A 20,713-nucleotide genomic window follows, 5' to 3' on the forward strand; every position below is an offset into this window, starting at 1 on the left:
TCGAGGTGTATTCTGGGAGTTGGAGTTTAAAGACAAGCCTCAAGAATAGCACAAAAGATGGGGTTTAAAGTGGCTAAATAGAGGCATATTTTTGACTAAAGTCCTTCTCTTAGATTTATTCTTTTAATACTAACAGCTATGTTTAAGTAATAAATCATTGTAAAGTGATCTTAGAACTGTAATCAGTGCAGTCATGTCTACACAAAACACGTGGAGGGATGTCATTTGATATATTTCTTTAATTCATCCGCCAAAGGATTTACAAAGCTTTCTAATTAAATGCATTTGTTCCTTTTTACAAAAAAAAAAAAAAAAACAATAATACCATTTAGGAATACAGCTGCACACTGTCAACATATCGGACACCCGGCGCCATTTCAAGTGCACGGCGGCCTCTTACAAAGACACCACGGAGGCCATATTTCATATCATAACAGTTCTCGTTTGGGAGAAAACCATGCAAAAATCAGCCTTGGCCTTAATCTAAATTATTCGAAATTTTGGCGACGTCCTGAAAATGTCAATGAAGAAAATCCCAAGACTATTCTCAGGATGTTATAAAGAACGATACTACTAAAACGACTCCTGAAAACAGTTGTATCGTCTGTCATTCCCTCACATTTCACAGATTGAATACCATTTGCGTTATCTAATTTCAAACAACTCACGTACTATCAACAACTGCATGATTTGTAAATAACGACCTACGGTAGGTCTCCTACAAGCTTAGTCAGTAGCAGTCAATGCTGTGCAACAAAGATTCAACAATACCACCGAGAACAATAATAATCGTCGACAATTTATCGTAAAAATTTGTAAATGCTGTTTAAATACTCGTACTATGTACAGGAGACAGTGTGCTTGTTTGACCAAATAAAGCAAACAACCAAAAAAATTGAGCGAGGGTGCAGTAGGACCACTCTCTGACCAGGATTGGCACCGAAACAGACTGTACGCTGGAAAAAGATCGGTCGTATACATGGGGTGGGCTCTTCATAATATGGAACATGCAGCTTCGGTTTGAATCCCAATCTTTTTTTCTCAGAGGGGGGAAATGAAATGTTTTAAAAAGTCAGAAAACCCGCCCAATAAAGACTTGCCATTTTGCAAGTAACGATGTTTCGATCGGGAGTTTTCCAAGATGAGACCAACGACGGATTTGAGAGTTGGTGGAAACAAACAGAAAAGATTAAAAAGCGCCAGGGCAAGGCAAGGAAGCTTTATCAACTCATTCGGACTAAAAAGCGCAGTGATAAGCAGCTACAGGTTGGGAAAAAAATATAAAATAAAACATATTAGCTCACTCCATCGCTGCTAGGCTTTTCTCTTAACACTTCATTTATGAAATAAGACAGATTCCGTACTTTTTTTCAATACACACTGCTGGAAATACTTTAAAACTGGTACACCGAACATCCCCTAAAGTTCCAAAGATGATGCAGAAGGTGCAAAGATGTCTACTGGGCACACATCTGTTTTCTGAGGCAAGTTGGGATGAATAAATAAAGTAAAAATTGGGGAAAAAAATAAGACTTTTGCACCTCGTGATAGAGCTGAACAAGGCTGTTGTCTAATAACAAAGCAATAACAAACCTATTGAATTGAACAACACCGCCACCCGAAGAAGCCCTCAGCCGCCCGGACATGAGCAGACCAACAGCGGGCGGGGTCCACCCCCGCTAAACCCGAGTGGGCGCCCGTGGCAAGTCGCTTCAACGCGGCCAAGACAAAAGGAGGCAGGCCGAGCCACGCCCACGGCTCATCAGAGGATGGCGCAGAAGAACTTCTTCTCTCGGAAGGGGTTCTCCGAGGCCGGCACGGGTACAATGAGAGGGTCTTCCCTTATGTGGGCGTCGCAGTAGGCTATCAGGTCTGCGGCGGCCTTGGACACCTGTCGAAATTACGGCAAAAGAATGAAGATGAGAAGGGAATGTTGTCAATAATTTCAATTTTGAACCAAAAAAAGTCATTACAATGAAAAAGATAACAATAAAAATTAAAAAAATCAATAATAAAATGTATTTTGAATGTAAATAAACAAAAACAAGTCAAATTTGAGAAAACAACATAAATAGACTACTTTATCGTCCATTTGAAAAAGCATACAACTTTATTTTAATCCAAATACTTTATTCATTTAATAATTTTTTTTTGGTTGCATGGACTGACATCGAGATAAAGAATTCCTGAACAAACAGGTGGCATTTTCCCAAACAATTTGCACAAATTGCGAGGCCGACTGTTTTTGTTTTTCTTCTTTGTATTTGGTGTGACGCAGCAGAAAGGAAGATCAATACAACTATTAAATGTCAACTAATCAGAGTGTTTACAACCTCACTGAAAATGGCGCTATTCACCATAATAGAGTTAGTTGCTTGTGTAAAACAGTGGTGGCATAAGTTATATAAGTAATAATTTTTCACCTCATTGAAGAATCAAATGTAAATATACATAAGAATGATCGATTCTTCCTTTATGCCCGCGCTGCGATTATCTGTAAAATCTCTGCCTTAGCTGAAAATGTGAAAAAACGTGGCCTTAGAGACCTCATTTACTTATCACGGCAGTAAACGCTTGCATAAAGAGAGAAGACTTTCATCACGCGTGTGCATAATTACTCGGATACTCCAAGTGAATTATAGTGCAAATTTAGCTAGGTGTTCTGCTGAGAAAGTGAAATGTCCCAGTGTGTGTCAATGTGTGTGTGTATGTTTAAGGTCCAGACTGGCTAGTAATTACATGGCGGCAGCCCCACGATGCAGGAAGAGTCCATCTAATTAACACAGTTGACGTTCCTTTGGCTGATTGAGCCATTAATGGGACGGTCCTCTCTTGTCACCGATACACGTCACGTCCCTTAATTAAATTTAGGAAAAAAATCACCTAGTGTTTCCTCTTTTTATGCTACTGTCATTCACAAATGACCTACACTTCACAACTTATTAGATGATGGAAATGTTAAAAAAATGGTGGGGGAAAAGCTTATGGAAGAGATTGGTGGTTATTTGATATGGTTTTGCAATGCACGGTTTAATGTACTCTTGAGGATGCATTATTTTTGGGGGAAATTCAGTGATTTGCAAATATTTGCACATATATTGACAAAAAAAGATAGGGCTTACTTGAGAATAAAGTTGAGATTCATTTTAAATCGATGGGAGTTTCCGCTCAAGATTACACAAATTAGAGAAATCAATGTGGAATAACATGGGACAACAAGAAAAAAAGAGTGCAGCCTTGCAACTAACTTTTTTTTTGCTCATTTGGGGGCCTTAATTTCATAAAATTTTTAGTCTATAGCCTTTTTTTTTTATAAATGGGTGGTAAAATGATGAATGCGAGTAAGGGGTGCACATTTGTAGTTTGTGAAATCAAACTTTAACATTAAATTTCTTGAATACAATAGCCAAGCAACATTGAAATCAATGATTTTCCATGTCACGTCCATGTTGGTGTAAACACTGGTTTAAAGGAACAATGTTTCTCACAAAAAGTAACATTTCCACAATGAAATCTTCAGTTATTAATGTACATAAGATAGATGATGCATCAAATGCTTCACTTTGGTTGGACGTCTTCCATAAAACATGCCTTTCTGTAAGACTGGAAGTTTTTTTTTAGCCAAATAATCGGTCATGTATTTAAAATCCACATGTAAAAAATCTTGTTTCTTTCAAAATCCTCTTGGACATTTTAAGCTCCACTGGCCACTGAAATGAACATCCCGGGTGGGAACACTTTGACCATCACATGACCCTAAACCTGCCAAAATGTTCTATCGTTTGCCTGTCAATGGATACGCTGCATCTAAATATGTCTTTTAAATGGACTCTAGTTGATATATGACAAAATATCTAAGGTTTAATGACACGCCGAGTTGACTTTTGACGCAGTGAGGATTTAGTAAGCGGCGAAAAGCTTTAGTAGCATCGAACACGGATGAAGAATTGCGAGTAACGACAACAACGGTACGTGGCAGACTTCCAGCCTGCTCTGCTGATGATAGCAAACTCTCATCCACTGTGGGGAAATCTTTCTGCGAGAGGACGTAATGAATGACTTGATGACGCAAACTTTTAAAGTCTCTGCTTCAAAAAAAACTCCTGAAAATTAAAAAAAAACGTACTGCGAAGGGGGAAAAAAATCTTCTGGAAATGATTATTATGTCGGGGATTATTACAAATCACAAAGGACATATATAAGTAAATACTTTTAAAAAAGGTCAGTGGGGATTTTTGGGGGGGATTTAGGTCAAATGTAAGTGATTATTTGAGACGTAGGAATATTGTGTTATTAATATAAGTTGGGAAACAATCACAAATAAATTATTAATACTAATCCGCAAATGGTGGAGTTAATGTGTTTTTTTTTTTGGGTGGAAAAGAGCAGAAAGGTATTTATTAGGAAATATGTACCTTTATCCTATCCATGCAGGCCTCCATCTTGAGCTGCTCCACAGCTTTTCTGGCTTCGGAGATGCTGGCCGTGCTGTTGTTGGCGATGCCGTCTTTCATGGTGCTCCCTAAAGAAAGGACAACAATGGAGGCAGAGGTGAGGGGATTTAGACCAATAATTGTTATTCTGTTGTTTTTGATAGAGTTAGAGGAAATCTTTGTGATGTGAAATGGGTTCAAAAAGCAAACAAGTGGGAGATCAAACGTCAAAGCATGATTCTACGCTGCCTTCATGTGGTGTCGTTAATAAGCTGAAGACATAAGAAAACATCACTCATTTTCTATTCCACTCATCCTCACAAGAGTCGCAGGGGGTGCTGGACCCCTTTCAAGTTTGATGGAGTCCAACATTTCCAAATCACAAAAGCTTGACATACATCATCAACTCAAAAGTATTCCAAGACATTTTCCCACTAGAAAAAAGGAATGAGTACAACTTAATAATAGGCAATACAACCAAAATGAAGTTAATGTCAGCCATGTTTTCTCCACCAAAAACAACAAAAGTACATGAGTGATCTCATACTCATACTTGGCTGGGATTCCCAGTTGGGTTTGGAAAAATGAATGAATGAAATACTCTTGTAATTCTATACTAAACTCACATTAATGGGAGTGTTAGACCTCATTTGATTTTGCTGCCAATTACATTTAGATGACACATTTAGGCTCTTGTAGCTCTCAATCTCACAATAAGGTGGACAGCGGAAGCAGCATCCACAGAAAATGACACCCGATCACCAATATCTTTTCCAATCATGGGTGCGGTGCTCCTAAATCCAGTGATGTCTCAATTTTTGGGTCACCCACAAAATGGTGGTGTGAATATTTTCACTAGAGGGAACCCCATCCTTTGAAAGCTCTGAAGGAAGGCAATCTTGGCCTACCTTCATTGAGGCTTCAATTCCATTCTAGCTCATTATGAAATCATCATTATTATCATTATTATTAGTGCTATCATTAGGAAATAGCGTCATAATTAAGAAGGTAAAACCGCAAACACGAGCGAACACACAGGCCCGTTAGATGAGAAACTAGCAAGAGACAAATGGACATTTTGTCCAAATAGCACCGATGTGGAAGCATACCTGATTGTGTTTAATCCAAACGTGGAGAATTCCGGGGTGACTCCACCCAGCGCACGCACGATCACACACACACACGCACGCACACACACTGACGCTCAAACACACCTCGCACGCACACCCGCACAAAGAGGATCTGTCAAATGTCAAAAAGCGAGGAGGAACCCCCAGCCTCGTCGCGGTGGATCCCGCTGAAGGAAGGCGGTGATGTGGCCTCGGCGAATCCGCTCCGTGAGTCGTGCAAAGGGGAAGAAGGAGGGAAACGATGAGGAGCACCGCGGCTGGGGCTCGGAGAGATGCTAGCAGAGAGGGAAAAAAAGGTGGGGGAGCAGGGGGGACACCTCCGCGTGACGACGAAATTGGCAGCGGGTATTGCTTTCTCCCACCATGGATGCTGATCCTGAACGCAACAGCGGGGCAACTCAATGCGGCGGTGAGAAGACGTGCACAAACGAGTTGCATGTAGGCTTCCCCGATATTTTTTTTCCCGGCCTATACTTTGACATCACAGCCCCGCCCTCTCCCAAGGAGGAAATGGACGTGAACACTTCATGTTCATCACGTGCTTTTCAGTTCAATGATGGGTACTATGTACAGGTGCAGTACACTACCCGTGTCTCCATCTATATTTGAGGTCGGGAATAATAAAGAAACACAAAAATATTGTCATCTTTTAATTATTATTTAAAAATAATAATAATTTCAGTTGTGATGCCTTAATGAGAGTGAATCTTAAACATTTTTACTCCAATTTCATGACTTAAAAAGGTACTGAATTGATAAAGGTCAACATTTAAATATTTAGTTACATTACAAAATACCCTGGTATCCTCGTAGTATGTATAAGGTTCATTTGGACGTCTAGTACCATCAAAGGAAGCCAATGAGTACCCTAAAAATAACACACAAGACAAAGTGGTGTAATATTTCTTCAAATATTTATATAACTATATATATATTTAGAATATGCTCACTTGATTTTTTTCCACATATATATAAACAAAACATGACCTTTCAAACTCAGTCCAAACTACACATTCAGGCCAATGAGGTCTTATTAGATGCAAAACATCCAAGCAACCTCTTTTATGCATAGCTCAAGTTTTTCAAGAGAAAAATACTTTTGTCTTTTTGAAAGCACAGCAAAAATAAGCTACATCAAACTATCAGTCCTGCTTTTTGTTAGAAATTGCAAAAAAAAATGTTTCATGTCAAATGTCTCATTTTGGAAATCAACATGTAAGAAAGAAGTAAACAAAGGTCGATTCCGTGCAGTATTGATACAAGGCGCGATGAGAAGGAAACATAACGCAGGATTTTCTTTCACAAACAAATATTCCCTTTCCTGTAAACAAGAGTGAAGACAGTAAGACGTCGGCGCAGCAGGCTCGAAAGGCAAAAAAAAAAAAAAAAAGAGGACCTATCACGTGTCATTTAATATTGGTGCCCTACATACAAAACACCTGGTGGTCAGGTGAGTCAATTAAACTATTGGTTACTGCATTTGCTAAGGTCGCTATAGTGCCTTGACCGACAGGCAATTTTCAATAAATAAAAAAAAAAAGGGCCATCGACATTCAAGAACCTCCCCAAAAAGTTAAGTTTCATATAGACAATCAAGCGTCATCGTGGCATGCAGTAGGTAGCACATTGGTCTGTTCTTATACAGAGCCGAAAGCCTTGAGGAAAGAAAGACAAACATAAAAAAAAGAACAAAATAGGAAAAATAAAGTGTCTATTGCAGTCAAGACTAAATCATTCATTCATTGCTCCAACCCCGAAATCCAATGAAGTTGGGGCATGTAAATGGAAAATGTAACACAAGGATTTGCCTATTCTTTTCAAACTGAATTCACTTGAATGCTCTACAAAGGGGAGACCAATCTTGTGGTGTTTTAGTAACCAAACTTGGTCTTTTTTTTGAAATCTAAAACAAAATAAATCTGCAACAGGAAAAAATATGTAAATCTTCAGTTTGAACATTAAATCTAATCTTTGCAGCGTATTCAATGAAATAAAGATTCAAAATATAAGGCCCATAAAAGGCCCCAATTTCACTGGATTTGGAGTAAATGTAAATGCACACACACGCTCAGTGTATATACAAAGAAATATTACATATATACCCACTCACACATATACAAGTACACACATACATAGTGTATATATGTAGAATATATCAAGGGATGGCTTGCATTAAAAGTCAAGCAGCGTTTTGAGACGGTCATTTGTTTCTCTCCATGGGAGGAGGAGGGATGAAGAGCAGCTTCTCTTGCAAAGATTGAGAATGGACATGCAAGGTAGTAACGTCTCACATGCTTTCAACTGCGCATACACACACATATGGACACTCAGCCTGCGGCGTAGCTGCTCAAGAATGAGTAGAACATGGGTAGCTTCATGCGCTGCTGGTCCCGCCGACACCAGGCCATCACGGTGCCCTCGCTGTTGGCCGTGTACAGGTGGTGTCCGTCGCACGAGTATGTCAAACTGGGGAAAATGCACGTACAAGATGGTGGTCAGGAACCCGTGAGAAAATTTGCCATGCCGCGTTACACACTACCTGATGATGGGTTTGCATGACTTGGGAAAGGTGATCTCCCTCACTGGTTTTAAGTCCCATGTGCTCCATAGTCTAAAAAGACAAGAGGAATTGTCACAAATAACATGCCAATTCCATATGTAAATTTCCTTATGAAAATGAAAGGAAACTTTACCTGACAACGCCATTTTCAAGGCCGCCGGCAATGACGTTGACGGACACGCCCTCCGGCTGATTGGAGAACGCCACGGAGCAAATGATCTCTCTACAGTGCACGTGACCCACCAGGTCACCATTCACGGTCCATAGGCGCAGGTCACTACCTCCGCCCACTGAACAGAAATACAGTTTGAGTGACAAGAAAAATGCAAAAAAAACGGACAAAAAAAAAGTCAATTTACCTGAGTCGCAAACTGTTGCTATGTCACCTGTGGTCTCACTAGCAGAAACTGCAGTCACTGGGCTTTTATGACCCGTGAGGCTTTGCACATAACAGAGCCTAAAGCAGACCATACCAAAAAAATGATCATTTTTCAAAGTGATACCCAAGAAAAGATGCTTTCTCAATACCTTAATTGGCAGAAAACTGACCTGTTAAGATCCCATAGGATGCAGGTACCATCGGTACTGACGCTGATGAGAATGCTGTAAGGTTTGCACACAAATAGGCTGGTGACTTCTCCTGAATGTCCGTACAGGTAAACCTGGGATTCCACCTCCATGTCTGACTGCAAAGACATAAACCCGATAGACATACTTACTCAATTGGCTTCATAACTCTTGAAACCAAGCCCTCATTTTTCTGATTTTCATCAGCAATAGGTCATAATCCATCACATTTTTATGACCTGATTTTGTTTATTTACAATATTTTGTGTAAACCTAGGAACGGGACTGAAGTAAAAGTGTTGCAATCCATACTAATGTAAGTATTTTCTTAGAGAAAATATGATTTTATCACTAATAGGTATAAAACAAGTGAGATCTTGAGCCCTCCCACCCACTATTCTACAAACATATACACAAATATGACATTTATTAGGATTAGTATTGCTTTTGTGAATACATCGTCCACCCCACCCCACCCCCGAGCCAGACTTTGCCACCAGATATTTTTTGAGGGTCTTAAAATAACAAACAAGAGCTGGGGAAACACGAATCCCCGTTTGAACCTTCTAATCCTACTTGTGGGCTCACTGGAAATGTGTTTTAAGAGCAACTGTGATGCGACTAATGAGGCTGAGAGCATGAACGCGCCACAGCTCTGAAAGGAAGAGGAAGATAAAGAGAAGGGGGCCTGCCATGCTGTAATGTGGAGGCGGAGGGTGTTACCATGGATACCCACCGTGGCACTAGTGAAGCGGTTGCTGTAGGCGGTGATGACACCACACTTGCTTCCCGTAAATAGCTGGCAGCCATCGGGCACCCAGGCACAGCTGGTCACCTGTAAGGGGGACGTTGGTGAGATAGAGGCTTCCCATTGGACGGTAGCCAAGGTGCCATTTTTTTCTCACCTGATGCAATGGGGAGCACTGAATGAAGTTAATGGGTGGTTCGCTCTGTTTGCTCTTCAGCCTGAGTATGTTATCTGCGTAGCCCCAACTCAAGATGGCCGACCACTGGATGTCTGTGCTGTGCATGCTGCGAACACCTGCATGGCACGTGAGAATTAATGGATGGGGGAAAGTGGGGGATAAAAGCTATTGCGTGTCAGGTGTTGGTGGTCCCCACCTTGCTCCTTGCTGTAAATCATCAGGAGGCAGAACTTGCGCGACAATCCGCAGATGGCCCGTGTAGGCAGAGCCAGGAGGGATCCGAACCTCTCGCCGTGAGGCTGGCTGAAGCACACCACTGGATCAGGAGAACTGGGAGAGCCCACGTATTCGCCCCACTTTAGGCCTTTGATCCATGGCAATGGGCTCTGGAAAGAGAGAAAGTGTTTAGAGTCCACCAATCCATCATTCATCCGCACTTAAAGAAAAAATGCAACAGGATTTCGATGAATAGTATTGTTTTTTTTAACCATTGTTTAACAAATGATGTTAAAATGTGTCAATCTATGATAAAAATCAGAAGCAATATTTCCAAGAAGACCAATAGATCCCATTAGACTGAAACATAAGACTTAGTTTAGGGAATGTATGGCATGCTGTTTACCGGGCAGATGATCTCCTTGGGCGGCTCTCTGGTTTCTCTAAAAGCCAGCTGAACCAAGAGACCCATAGCGGCTGGCAACTCGCCCTCCATCATGAGTTTAGGACCAGCCCTGGTGATGTGGGACGCGTTGAAAAGCTGCCTGGGGGTCTGCCCGTATGTCTTGATCATGGTTTCCAGTGCTCGTCGTTGAACTGGGTCTTCCACCGCCGAAACATCCATCCCAAAATAAGTCTGTGGAATAGACCGAAAATGGTAGTGTAAGAATCCGAGCTACGCTTTCAATTAAGTGCGACGGAGCATTCTTACAGCTGGGTGGAAGACGTTGATAGCATGGACCGCAGCTTTGCCTTTCTGCTTGAGTCCAAACACCAAATCGATCCACTGACACAGCGTCTGAGAAACCTGGTCCGACTCCAGAGCTTGACGGTGAATCAGGATGAAAAGGCGTGGGTCGTTCCGGGCCCACGGAGGTAAATTCACGTGGTTTACCCTCTCGCTGTTCTGACGGACTCCAAAATCAAAACCTGTTGAAGGCCCGAGACATTTTGAGAAGGACTTTGGCATGGAAAGTATCAACTGAGAGTAGACATGAGTACCTTCTCTGTTGACCAAGAATTCTGGGAGATAGAAGAACTCTGGGATGAGCTCCTTCACATCTGTCATGGACTCGTAGGAGGAAAGACGCCACGTGGTGTTCATGGAGTGGAACGTCCGGTCTGGGATATCAAAGCTCTGATCTGATTAAGACCACAGACAGATCTAATTACAAACTGGATTCAGTGGTTGGAACGACGCCCCTTTCACAACCCCAGAGACGGAATACATTTGCGGTGGCATGAAAAGATGTCACGGCGAATCGGGAGAGATTGGATGAATGGAAAAAGGTAATTGCGCAAGAAAGGAACAGATGAGATGAAGGAGAAAGGTAAAAGACAAAATAAGCTTTCATGGCTGTAGAAGCGCAGCTTTGGGTGCCAGCGCTAAAAGCATCACCGCTGAGTTTCCAACTATTAGCTGCTTTTAAAAAAACATGGACACTGCTCTCGATTACGTGCTAAGAATAAATAATATTGACTCACCCTGGTAGGCTAGAAACATTTTGGTAAAAGGTGGCATTCGGACCAGGAAGTGCAATACGGTTCCGCTGTTGGAGTAATGAGAACCATAGTGGTAAGGCTGGACGGGAGGCATGGGGTCGTCCTCCCGGATTCCCTTCCTGTACTCCTCTTCCAGATACTTTACAATAAAAATAGAGGAAACATTTTTTGGGTAAAACTTGGATGTGCAAACCAATATGATGGAGAGGTCTTACTCTGAAATTGTCGACATAGCGATCTTCTTTCTCTTTAGACTGGACGGCAATGGGTTTGCTCAAATTCCTGAAAGGTGGCAAAACACAAAGAAAGGAAAGTCAGTGAAAATGTTTGGCTTCTTGAAAGGAGATTGTATATTAGTGGATGTACATATTTTACAAAAAAATAGGCATTGCTTTAAGGAAAGTACTTTCATGGGCCACACAAAATGATGCGGCGGGCCAGAATTGGCCCCTGGGCCGCCACTTTGACAACTTAACAACTTGTCAGTTGTTGAGTTATCTTGAAAACAATCATATATAAAAACAGACAGACATATAAAACCAAAAAGATAACCTTTCCCTTAGATAGCACTAACCTGTAGATATGAGGGTCCTGCAGATCTAATGTTTCACTAGTGTAATCCCGCAGGATGAAGGGGAACACCGGGTACTGCATGAGGTCGTTGAAAGAGCGTCCGGCGTGCTTGTTGAGATGCGTGAGATACTCAAAGTTGGAGATCTGGCCCGAGCCCCACAGCTGCGTGAGTGCCGTGATGTTGCCATGCTCCAGCAGGTTGGGCAGATCAGATGTAAGAATGTTGTGGAATACGTCGTCACGAAACTTTGGAGAGAAACAGTCCGAACAAAAAGTCACCTTATATTCCACGTCAAAATATGGTTGTATTCAGAATCTGCTTCCCAAGGGATTCTTCCCCAAATTTGATTGTAAAGGCTGATACTATTTTTAGTGCCTCAATCCGATTTGGCCTGTTAGGAATGGGTTACATTATTGACCCATCTGACAGGTTACCGTGGCAACAAAGGAGTCTTAAAATGACGTCAGTCATAACCCATTTGATCTTTTCAGACCATCATTATTGAATATGAACCTTCCCGTATGTAAAAATATCTTTTCTGACAACTAGATCTATTCGATTTTAATCTAGAAAGCTAAAAATCCTATTTCAGATGTCAGTCTAAACAATGCCCAACATTCAAAAGTGCAAGTTCACCACATTACCTACAAACTGACTGTAATCTTGAAACACTGGATGCAAGACCAATTTTACACCTGAGTGGTTTAATCACTTCCCCTAATAAACTACCCACCAATGAAGAAAGCCCTTAAATATAAAAAAAAGTCCAATAATAGGCTTGTACTCGCACAGTTGATCTTGTCATCGTTTAATACGTACGTACTAAGTTAAAAAGTGACATTATTAGCCTCTAAATAATGATTAACTTGCTCTCTGCCACTGCTTTTTTATCAAATCCTTCCATCAGAAGATTAATAATAGATGCATGGATGTTTTAATGGTATAGTTGATGGTATCCGTGAATGTAGCACAATGAGCACTATTTTACCTTGCTGTTGTCAAAGGCTAAGAGGAGCGTTCGTCCGTTGGTAAGGAAAATCTCCAGGCCATTGTCTCTCAGCTGCCACCATCGCTTGTGGACCTCCTTGATCTCTTCATAGGTCCAAGAAAAAGAGGGAGCCTCTGTCTCACCATGAAGGCTCTGTTCAACAATTTTGGACAAGTTAGACTTCCAAAAATGTCTTTTAAAAAAACAGAAAGAGAAGCCGAAAAGGAACGTTACTTTAATTTCAATACTAGAAACTATTTTCAATATTAGAAATAACTAAATAAATAACTTTAAAACGATATTCAACTACTATTTTCCTTTTCCATTGCTAAAACGATTATTTTCTATGCATGTAAATATGTGGATTTGCATATTTCAATTTGGCCAAAACTTCAGGGTTCCCCATCTAAACTAAAAAAATAAAAATTACAGTCATTTGCAATGGCATTTTCACAATAGCCCAATTCTTATTAACATCCACAATACACTCTCCAATTACTCCCATTGAGGTCCTTTCCGCCTCCCGATTGGTGGACGCACATGAAAAAACAAAAAACTATCATCTCTCATGCTTACCTGTCCATCGTGAGCATCTGCAGCATTGTCCTCCACAAAGTACATTCCCGACTTCCCTGTGAGAGAGCGCAAGGCTAGTGAGATGAATGCAACTTGAGAATGATAAACAAAGACTAACTTCTACGTGTTTGAGCAAATTCTTCAGAGCCTTGTCATCTTCACACTTTGTCTTACCCAGAAGCAGCTCCCCTGATGTTTCCCTGGAGGGGGCTACACTCACACAGCGTCTGGTAAACCTGCATGTAATAAAAAGAATTTTTTTTATCACCGCAGCCTCTTAAAATAAGAGAGCAGTGTTAATTTTTAGAGCAAAAAAAAAACGAACCTGATGGGCTCACTAGTGGCTTTGTCTTTCACGGTGGAAGAAAAAGACGAGTGTGTTTTATCCTCAAAAAGGAAAGACAGTGGTGGCTTGACTGAGTCTAGACAAGGCGAGTAGGACATAGTGAGATCGATGGCAAACTGGAAAGAGTGCAGGATTTGAGTTTTTTACCTTCAGCTTTACGTCTGTCTTTAAGCAAGTATTTGTTGGGTATGGTGAGGTAGCATCTTTGCAAACGCCGCCGCTCACGGTTTGGCCCTTCGGTTGGGTCCAACTGCCAGGATGTAGGGTAGGATGTCTGGTCGTACCAAACCGCCCTAGAACAAGTCAAAACATATTCAGTTTTTTTTTTTTTACTCTGCCTTTCTTAAAGTTTTGTTGTTTTTTTCGATTTATTCGTTTCTGGCCAACTGCTTTAAATGATTAGCACAATTTCCATGTCAAATTCAGTTCTTACCGGTCATGCGTGAGTTGCTGCACCAACTCCTGCCAATGTCGACTGGCGCTCAGATCCGTCTTGTAAAGACCTCTGATGTGCTGGATGACTTTCTTTCTCTCCATGCCTTGGCGGAGGGACACATTCTGCGTGATGTCCGCCGCAATTTTTGATATGTCTTTGGACTTTCCATCCAATCTTTGGATTAAGCTAAAGAGAAGAAGTAACAATGCTGAATATAAGACAGTACTTTAGATATTAGATGCGCATTTTACTCACTTCTTTTGCGTGTTAATCATTTTCTTTTCCCAAGCTGCCTTGCTTGTTTTCTCCTCTGCTTCATACTTGGATTTTTCCTGCACAAAGCAAACAATGTGTTGTTGCATTCCCTCCATGAATGCATCACTCCTACTGAAAGGCTTGCCTCTTTCACGGCCTTGAGCAGATCCTGCTTGTGTGGTGTGTTGGGTGGGATGCAGCGGTGACCACAAAGCTTGAGCGAGGTCATGAAAACACCCACAGCGTTCTGCTCGTCTTTGGTTAGGCTGTCTTTGTGGTCGTGTAGCATTTCGTAGAGGTAAAGTGACAACTTGGGTCCGTGCTATGAGAGACAGATACATTGGTATGTTGCTTAGTCAAGGGAATTTGCAGTTTAAATTGGTCTATAAATACACTATGGAATGAAAGTGAGTGCTATTATTTGTTTACACATTCAACTCTTCAAGTCCATGTATTACTCTCTTAGTATCAAATAGAGTAGAGGTATTAAGCTCATTTTGTAGCTAAGGTTTTTATTTAGAGGGTCATTATGCTTATTATTCATATTGCCAACAAGGCTGCTATGACTAATCAACTTATGAACTTAACTAATGAATTGACATTTATTTTGCTAGTTGATGAATGGTTTAGTGATCTTGCTGTCTCTCCTTTAAATAAAAAAAGGAAAAAGAGTTAATATTGTCCTTTTCTTAGGTACAAATATTGTTATTGTTAACTGATTTTATCAATAAAATGCCAGTAAATATTCTTCTTTTCTTAGTAACAAATATTATTGTTGTTAACTGATTTGATCAATAGGACAAGAACAAGAAAAATGACAAATACCTCAAGACCAGGGCTTAGGCTCTCCTTTAAGATATCCAAATGTTTTGGATCAAAAACAAATTCAAGTGCTTCCTTTCGATCCGACAGGGGACGAGCAGGACTGAGCGTGTGCACCAACATACGGCCGATTTGAACCCGGAACGTGTCCCTGCAAGACCACAGGATCCTCCGCCATTGCTGATGTGGCGCTCCTCCTCGACCAGTACTGCCCTGAGAAGCAATACGAGACCATTAAAGGAACCCTAAGCAGGTATAAAAAGAAAATCCCAATCCCAATGTGGTTTGAACCATACCAGGCTGATTTTGATGCCATCCATCATGAGTTTGAGAATGTCTTTCTGCAAACTTTTTTTGCTGGCCGGTGGCAATGTAAAGGGACACGGGGAGTGTGGAGTAGAGGTAGTGCTCCCCTCTTCATGTGAATTGTATCCCGGTTCTGGCGTGAAAAGCTGTTGGTCTGGGGAATCTGGGATGTTCAGCAGGTCAAATAAATCCTGACTGACATCTGAAATGAAAGGAGAAAGCAGAGGAGGGAAAAAAATTCCAAATTTTACTTTTTGGCGAGACATTGAGGCACTTGAATAATCTTCGACAATCCAAAATCCAAATTGGCTTAAATATTTCAATAAATCCTGCATTGCACTTATTGTAATAAAAGGAAAGAATTTATTCTACCATGGTAAATGAGTCGGTTGACAGCGAGGACCACGAGTCTCTGTAGTCGTTGCACAAACTCCGTCTCGCTAGCACGAATGGGGTTTTCCTGGCTCATCCTCCTCTGCATCATCTGGTTGAGCTCGTCACTCGCCACGGAACGCATCCTCATCAGCAGAGAGTCCGTCTGGGCCAGAGAGAAGCGTCGCCGTCCTGCGAGTAGAAGGTGAGCGCCCGTGAGAAAGCGTTATTGTGAAAAAAAACTCACTATACATGCTCTATTCGAGTGCAGAGAAAATAAAATGCGTGTCAGGAAAAAAAACCCAATCAATGCGCATACAGGAAAAAGCGTGAAGATTCAGTGATCAAAATAGCATCCGCACAGAGGATGCATCACGCTGATTTAGTGAAGCATTTATTCTTCAGGTACATGCACACAAAAAGAAAAGCACCAGTAGCAAATGAGGGTACTGGGCGGATGAAAACCCCAAGTGAGTTGCAGAGAAAGGGGTTTGAGCTCACTGCAACATTTGGAAACACATCCCATGTCTGGGAAAATGTTCTCTGCTGAGGACCGTAGTCCCAGCTACCTGCGTCACAGTGGAACATGTAGGATGGAGACCCAGTAGGGGAAGGGAGAGGGGAGTCCTGAGACAGGAAGCTGAAGGGAGAGGGCAAGGGGATCTGGCCGTAGGAGCAGTAGTGCTGCCTGGGGATGCGGGGGATAATGGAGTCTTTCAAGGCAATGGAACCTTCAAATTGGGATGAGGAGAGGATCAATCAACACACCAGAGTGGAGATGTGTAGCTACACACACGGATTAAAACAGTGGTTCTCAAAATGAGGAAGGAGGACCTCCAGTGGTACGTGGGATGCCTCGAGTAGTATGCGAAAGAGCGACTGAATTGAATGTTCACATGATATATATATATATATATATATTTTAATTCACTACAGCGTACTTATCAAGTAAAGTGCTGTTGTATTTAACTCTATACGTACATGATTGAGATTGAATGTAATAGGTATTTTTTATTCATTTTTAGATCATTTGTGTGTGGAGGAAATATTTTCTGATTTGATTTGCATTTTTAGGCACAAGTGTAATAGAATTGCGCTCAATCCCTAAACACATTAGAAATTTTCACAGTGTTGCTTTTCGAACTTGGACTTTTGAGAGCAAATACAACCATTTATTTGAATTCCTTGGCTGCCACTGACAGCACTAAATGTCCAATCCGCAATCCATTCGACTTCAAGCCCCATTAATGGCAGGCGTTTGAATTCTGTTGGCCCAAATAATGCTACTTGGCGAGATAGTAATACTTGTGGGTGTATGAAATGTTTGAGAACCACTGGATTATTGCAATGAAAAAAAACAAAAAGAAGCTTTTCTACTCCCCAGTCTGACGCTCACCTGCAATGCTCTTTCGTTTCTGATAACGAGTGTGATGTGAAGAGCTTGGTGTATTATGGGAGCTGCTCAGCTTTTGAGGCGCCTGATTGGCTGTCGTCTTTATGAACTCAATAGCCGACTGAAGTACCCGAAACTGCAGAGCAACTGCCATCTCTGAAAGAACATTGAGCAAAACAAAACAAAATATCACAAATTAAATGCAAAACTGGAAAATCTGAGCCAAAGGAAAAAAAATAACTAGCAAATATTCAACAATATGGAAATAATTGCGACATAATGAGAAGAAATTAATTATGTACGAATGGATGAGGTCTTTAAAAAAGCCTTTTTGGTCAACCCATATTTGTACATAATGAGCAACTATACAACAATATGAAAATAATTGACATATAATGGGAAGAAAATAATTAAGTGCAAATGGAAAACCTATTTAAAAAAAGTAGAGGAGTGTGGTTCAACTCTTTAGTTGTACATAATGAGCCCTGATTTGTTCTGCGGCAGAGCATGGCAGCTTGATGTAGCGAGCAATGAACAGTACACTGAATCCTGATGATTTCCGCATGTGCTTTGCATTTAAAAAATCTGGTCCTTACCCTGCGTGCGCCGCATTTTGCTGGTTTGCATATAACCCAGCAAGGTAATGAGGTCTTCAATGATGCGGAAGTATTGGGACCCTGAAGAGCTGCAAGAGTGGATTGTAACAGCCACTAACAGCTGCTGAATGTCACACACGAGGAGTTTGTAATCATTCAGTGGGATGCTGCAAAACCAAGAGTAATCATATCATACCATTGAAACAATTGTAACAAGCAATAAAGTACATTAATGACTGGTAAATCCTAGACTGGGAACATTCCTCAATTAGAGGAGACTTTACATGCCAATAGGCTTATTACTTACACATGCAGAGTCCTTCTTTTAACATTATACTTATAGTTTTAATTACTTATTCATGTATTATTTGTTTTACTTTATGGGTTTGATGATGGCTGAAAATGTGAAAAGTGAAGGTAATTTTTTTTTGTTAAAGAATTTTGAGATGCGTGTTTTCCTCTGCAAAACCAGGCACGTTTTAGAGGATTTACTATTCTAGCCGGCGTACCCACCCGGTTTCCATGCCATTGAGAGTGGAAAGGGTGTTGAAGAGCACGTAAAGCAATCCGTGATCGAGCAGGATGTCTGCCAGCTTTGGGCAGGCGTTGAGGAGCTGCAATAGCATGCAGAGGATGTTGTGTACCAAAGAGTTCTCACACAGGGAGTTCTCAATGAGACCCAACACTGGGATGATGCAACGCTTTGTGAAAGGTGAGATTGTTTCCATTTCCTCCAGATCCAGACTAGACAGCCAGAGTAAGAAAAAAAAATGCATTAGCTTTTAAATCCAATGATAGTACATGGAGCACTTTCATAGAAGCATACTCTTCCTCCAGGCCAACGGGCCGTCCAAACAGCATCTCAAGGAAGCACTCAATTAGGCCCTGGCTCCCCTGGTGGATGTACAACTGGTTGGCTAGCAGAGAGAAACCGTGATTCTTCAGGAATTTCTCCTTCTGCTCCTTGTTGGCTCTGCCAAAGTACGCGTCCAGCAGCTAGCAAAGAAAAATAGTCCAGTGATTCTCAAAGTATTCGAGTGCCATCTAGTGGCATGGAAATGAGTACCCCAAGTACAGTTCAGTTGTATTTAACTTTTAAGCTTGACATATTAGCACTTAACTCAGAGGCAGTGAATGGGTGAATTTTAAGGGCAATCCAGTTTCTTCCCACATCGCAAAACATGCATGATAGGTTGGTTGATAACCCTAAATTGTGAATGTGAGTGTAAATAGTCGTTTCCCATTGTGATCTGCTATTGAATGGCAACCAATTTAGGGTGAAATTTTAGAAGGTGCAATCTAGTCAAACGCAAAGAAATTCTACCCAACAGTAGGTCGGAAAAAGGACTGACCTTCATGACCCCTCGCTGAATGAGGGGTGATGAATGATTGACGAGGACGACTAATGCCTCGGGCTGGATCAGTTTGTCCATCACGTCGTCGAGCATGAGATCAGGCAGCAGTAGCAGGACACCTCTCAAAAGGTCATAAAGACCGCAGCAGATGAGAACAAGGCAGTCCTCTGAATTGGATCTGCAAGACAAAGTGTATCAATCACTACATTTACTCTAAATGCAAACATTTTATAGGGCACTCATTTTAACACAATGGACAGCTTTGTAATATGGGTGTTGCCAATTTAAATAGACTTAAACAATTTTGCTATACAATTAATCAAGATGATCTTTTTTGCCATGACCTTAATTAAATATATTAAAAAAATGGAGTTCCACCTGTGTATAATACAATAATAGATACTATGCTGTATATGTTTACCTAAAAATAGTTACTTGCCCAATATAAGAAATACACTACTCATTTTTACATACCGGTCATTGGAATCCGTTTTGCTGTGTGCCCTTTCGTAACCAGGCGAGTAAGTGTAACTCTCCCAATCATCGGGTACAGCGCTCCGATCCGTTGCACTGGGCCAGCGACTGATTGCCAGCGAGCCATTGGGAGCCGGAAAAGCTAATCCCAAACTAGCAAGGTTGCTGTGGCTTCTCTGGAAGGATTGGATTCCCTTTAAACTGTCAGGGCGCCGAGGCGCTTCATCGCTGGTCCAGTCAAACCTGTCCTCAGTCTCTGCGACACCGACACTGCCTTCTGCTAGGCTGTCCACCTCCGTGGCCTCATCTCGCTCCTCTTCCACGCTGATGGACGGCGTGCGTGGAGCTCCTTCATTGCCGGCGTCCCTCGAGTCGCATATCGTCTTCGCCGATTCACAGCTGCTCAGGAGTTGTTCGTCACCTCCTGCTTTTTTCAGCGTTTCAGTACTGCCCAGAGCCTGCTGGGCGATGAGCGACATCCGGTCAATTTCACTACCCTCAATCGTGGTGCTGTGATTGAGACGGGGGGTCAGCAAAGGGGAGGAGTAGGGCGACGGTGCCAGGTTGGGCGGGCGTAAAGACTTTTCCTCAGCGCCAAGCTCAGGTGAGGGACCATGTTGAAGACCTGGAGTAACAAAATAAAAAGAAGGCACTAGAAAGTTAGAAAAAAATTGTATTAAATGTAAGACAATAGAAGTAAATTAAGCCTACCTTCGTGCGGAGCGTCAGTAAAGACGGTTGGGGAAAGAGACATCACTGAACTGCTGGCGGACTTCCCTCCGCTGTGGGAGTGTCGCAAGTACATAATAGACTGCACCTTGTCGTGATACAGCTTCCCATCTGATAAATGATATCCAAACTGTTCAGTGCATCAAATAAATACAA

The 20,713-nt window shown here is 41.6% G+C and overlaps 2 protein-coding genes across 6 annotated transcripts in view; both read right to left on the reverse strand.

Annotated features, from left to right (window-relative positions):
- Window positions 1-219: 219 nt before the first annotated feature.
- gng4 (G protein subunit gamma 4) lies at window positions 220-6,047 on the reverse strand. The gene is made up of 3 exons (XM_077729212.1): window positions 5,543-6,047; window positions 4,416-4,522; window positions 220-1,891 (listed from the first exon to the last, which is right to left on the reverse strand). Exons 2-3 carry the CDS (start codon window positions 4,512-4,514, stop codon window positions 1,763-1,765), a joined length of 228 nt encoding a protein of 75 aa, XP_077585338.1. The 5' UTR covers window positions 4,515-4,522; window positions 5,543-6,047; the 3' UTR covers window positions 220-1,762.
- Window positions 6,048-6,460: 413 nt separating this feature from the next.
- Window positions 6,461-20,713, reverse strand: part of lyst (lysosomal trafficking regulator) — a 33,644-nt gene continuing 19,391 nt past the window's right edge. For 3 of the 5 annotated variants that reach the window (XM_077729211.1, XM_077729210.1, XM_077729209.1), the window contains 32 exons: window positions 20,540-20,668; window positions 19,829-20,453; window positions 19,352-19,532; window positions 18,826-18,995; window positions 18,513-18,743; window positions 18,000-18,166; window positions 17,407-17,559; window positions 16,011-16,202; window positions 15,629-15,840; window positions 15,336-15,545; window positions 14,656-14,832; window positions 14,511-14,587; window positions 14,253-14,441; window positions 13,967-14,112; window positions 13,799-13,895; window positions 13,648-13,709; window positions 13,474-13,529; window positions 12,898-13,050; window positions 11,910-12,154; window positions 11,551-11,617; window positions 11,318-11,474; window positions 10,835-10,975; window positions 10,545-10,762; window positions 10,239-10,469; window positions 9,813-10,002; window positions 9,596-9,732; window positions 9,427-9,525; window positions 8,673-8,809; window positions 8,483-8,580; window positions 8,257-8,413; window positions 8,103-8,174; window positions 6,461-8,029 (listed from right to left, as the gene is read on the reverse strand). In XM_077729211.1, coding sequence (XP_077585337.1) covers window positions 7,891-8,029; window positions 8,103-8,174; window positions 8,257-8,413; window positions 8,483-8,580; window positions 8,673-8,809; window positions 9,427-9,525; window positions 9,596-9,732; window positions 9,813-10,002; window positions 10,239-10,469; window positions 10,545-10,762; window positions 10,835-10,975; window positions 11,318-11,474; window positions 11,551-11,617; window positions 11,910-12,154; window positions 12,898-13,050; window positions 13,474-13,529; window positions 13,648-13,709; window positions 13,799-13,895; window positions 13,967-14,112; window positions 14,253-14,441; window positions 14,511-14,587; window positions 14,656-14,832; window positions 15,336-15,545; window positions 15,629-15,840; window positions 16,011-16,202; window positions 17,407-17,559; window positions 18,000-18,166; window positions 18,513-18,743; window positions 18,826-18,995; window positions 19,352-19,532; window positions 19,829-20,453; window positions 20,540-20,668 — 5,315 coding nt within the window. In that variant the 3' untranslated portion in view covers window positions 6,461-7,890. Of the gene's footprint in view, window positions 8,030-8,102; window positions 8,175-8,256; window positions 8,414-8,482; window positions 8,581-8,672; window positions 8,810-9,426; window positions 9,526-9,595; window positions 9,733-9,812; window positions 10,003-10,238; window positions 10,470-10,544; window positions 10,763-10,834; window positions 10,976-11,317; window positions 11,475-11,550; window positions 11,618-11,909; window positions 12,155-12,897; window positions 13,051-13,473; window positions 13,530-13,647; window positions 13,710-13,798; window positions 13,896-13,966; window positions 14,113-14,252; window positions 14,442-14,510; window positions 14,588-14,655; window positions 14,833-15,335; window positions 15,546-15,628; window positions 15,841-16,010; window positions 16,203-16,579; window positions 16,742-17,406; window positions 17,560-17,999; window positions 18,167-18,512; window positions 18,744-18,825; window positions 18,996-19,351; window positions 19,533-19,828; window positions 20,454-20,539; window positions 20,669-20,713 lie in introns of all 5 variants that reach the window. The other 2 variants (XM_077729207.1, XM_077729208.1) reach the window with 1 other exon arrangement.

Source organism: Stigmatopora nigra, chromosome 12 (assembly GCF_051989575.1).
Source record: "Stigmatopora nigra isolate UIUO_SnigA chromosome 12, RoL_Snig_1.1, whole genome shotgun sequence".
NCBI classification, from domain to species: Eukaryota; Metazoa; Chordata; class Actinopteri; order Syngnathiformes; family Syngnathidae; genus Stigmatopora; species Stigmatopora nigra.

Coding starts and splice junctions, on each gene's coding strand:
- gng4 (XM_077729212.1), bottom strand. CDS start 4,514: ATGAAAGACGGCATCGCCAACAACAGCACGGCCAGCATCTCCGAAGCC. Junction 1,892..4,415: donor CCTGCATGGATAGGATAAAG/GTACATATTTCC, acceptor TAATTTCGACAG/GTGTCCAAGGCCGCCGCAGA.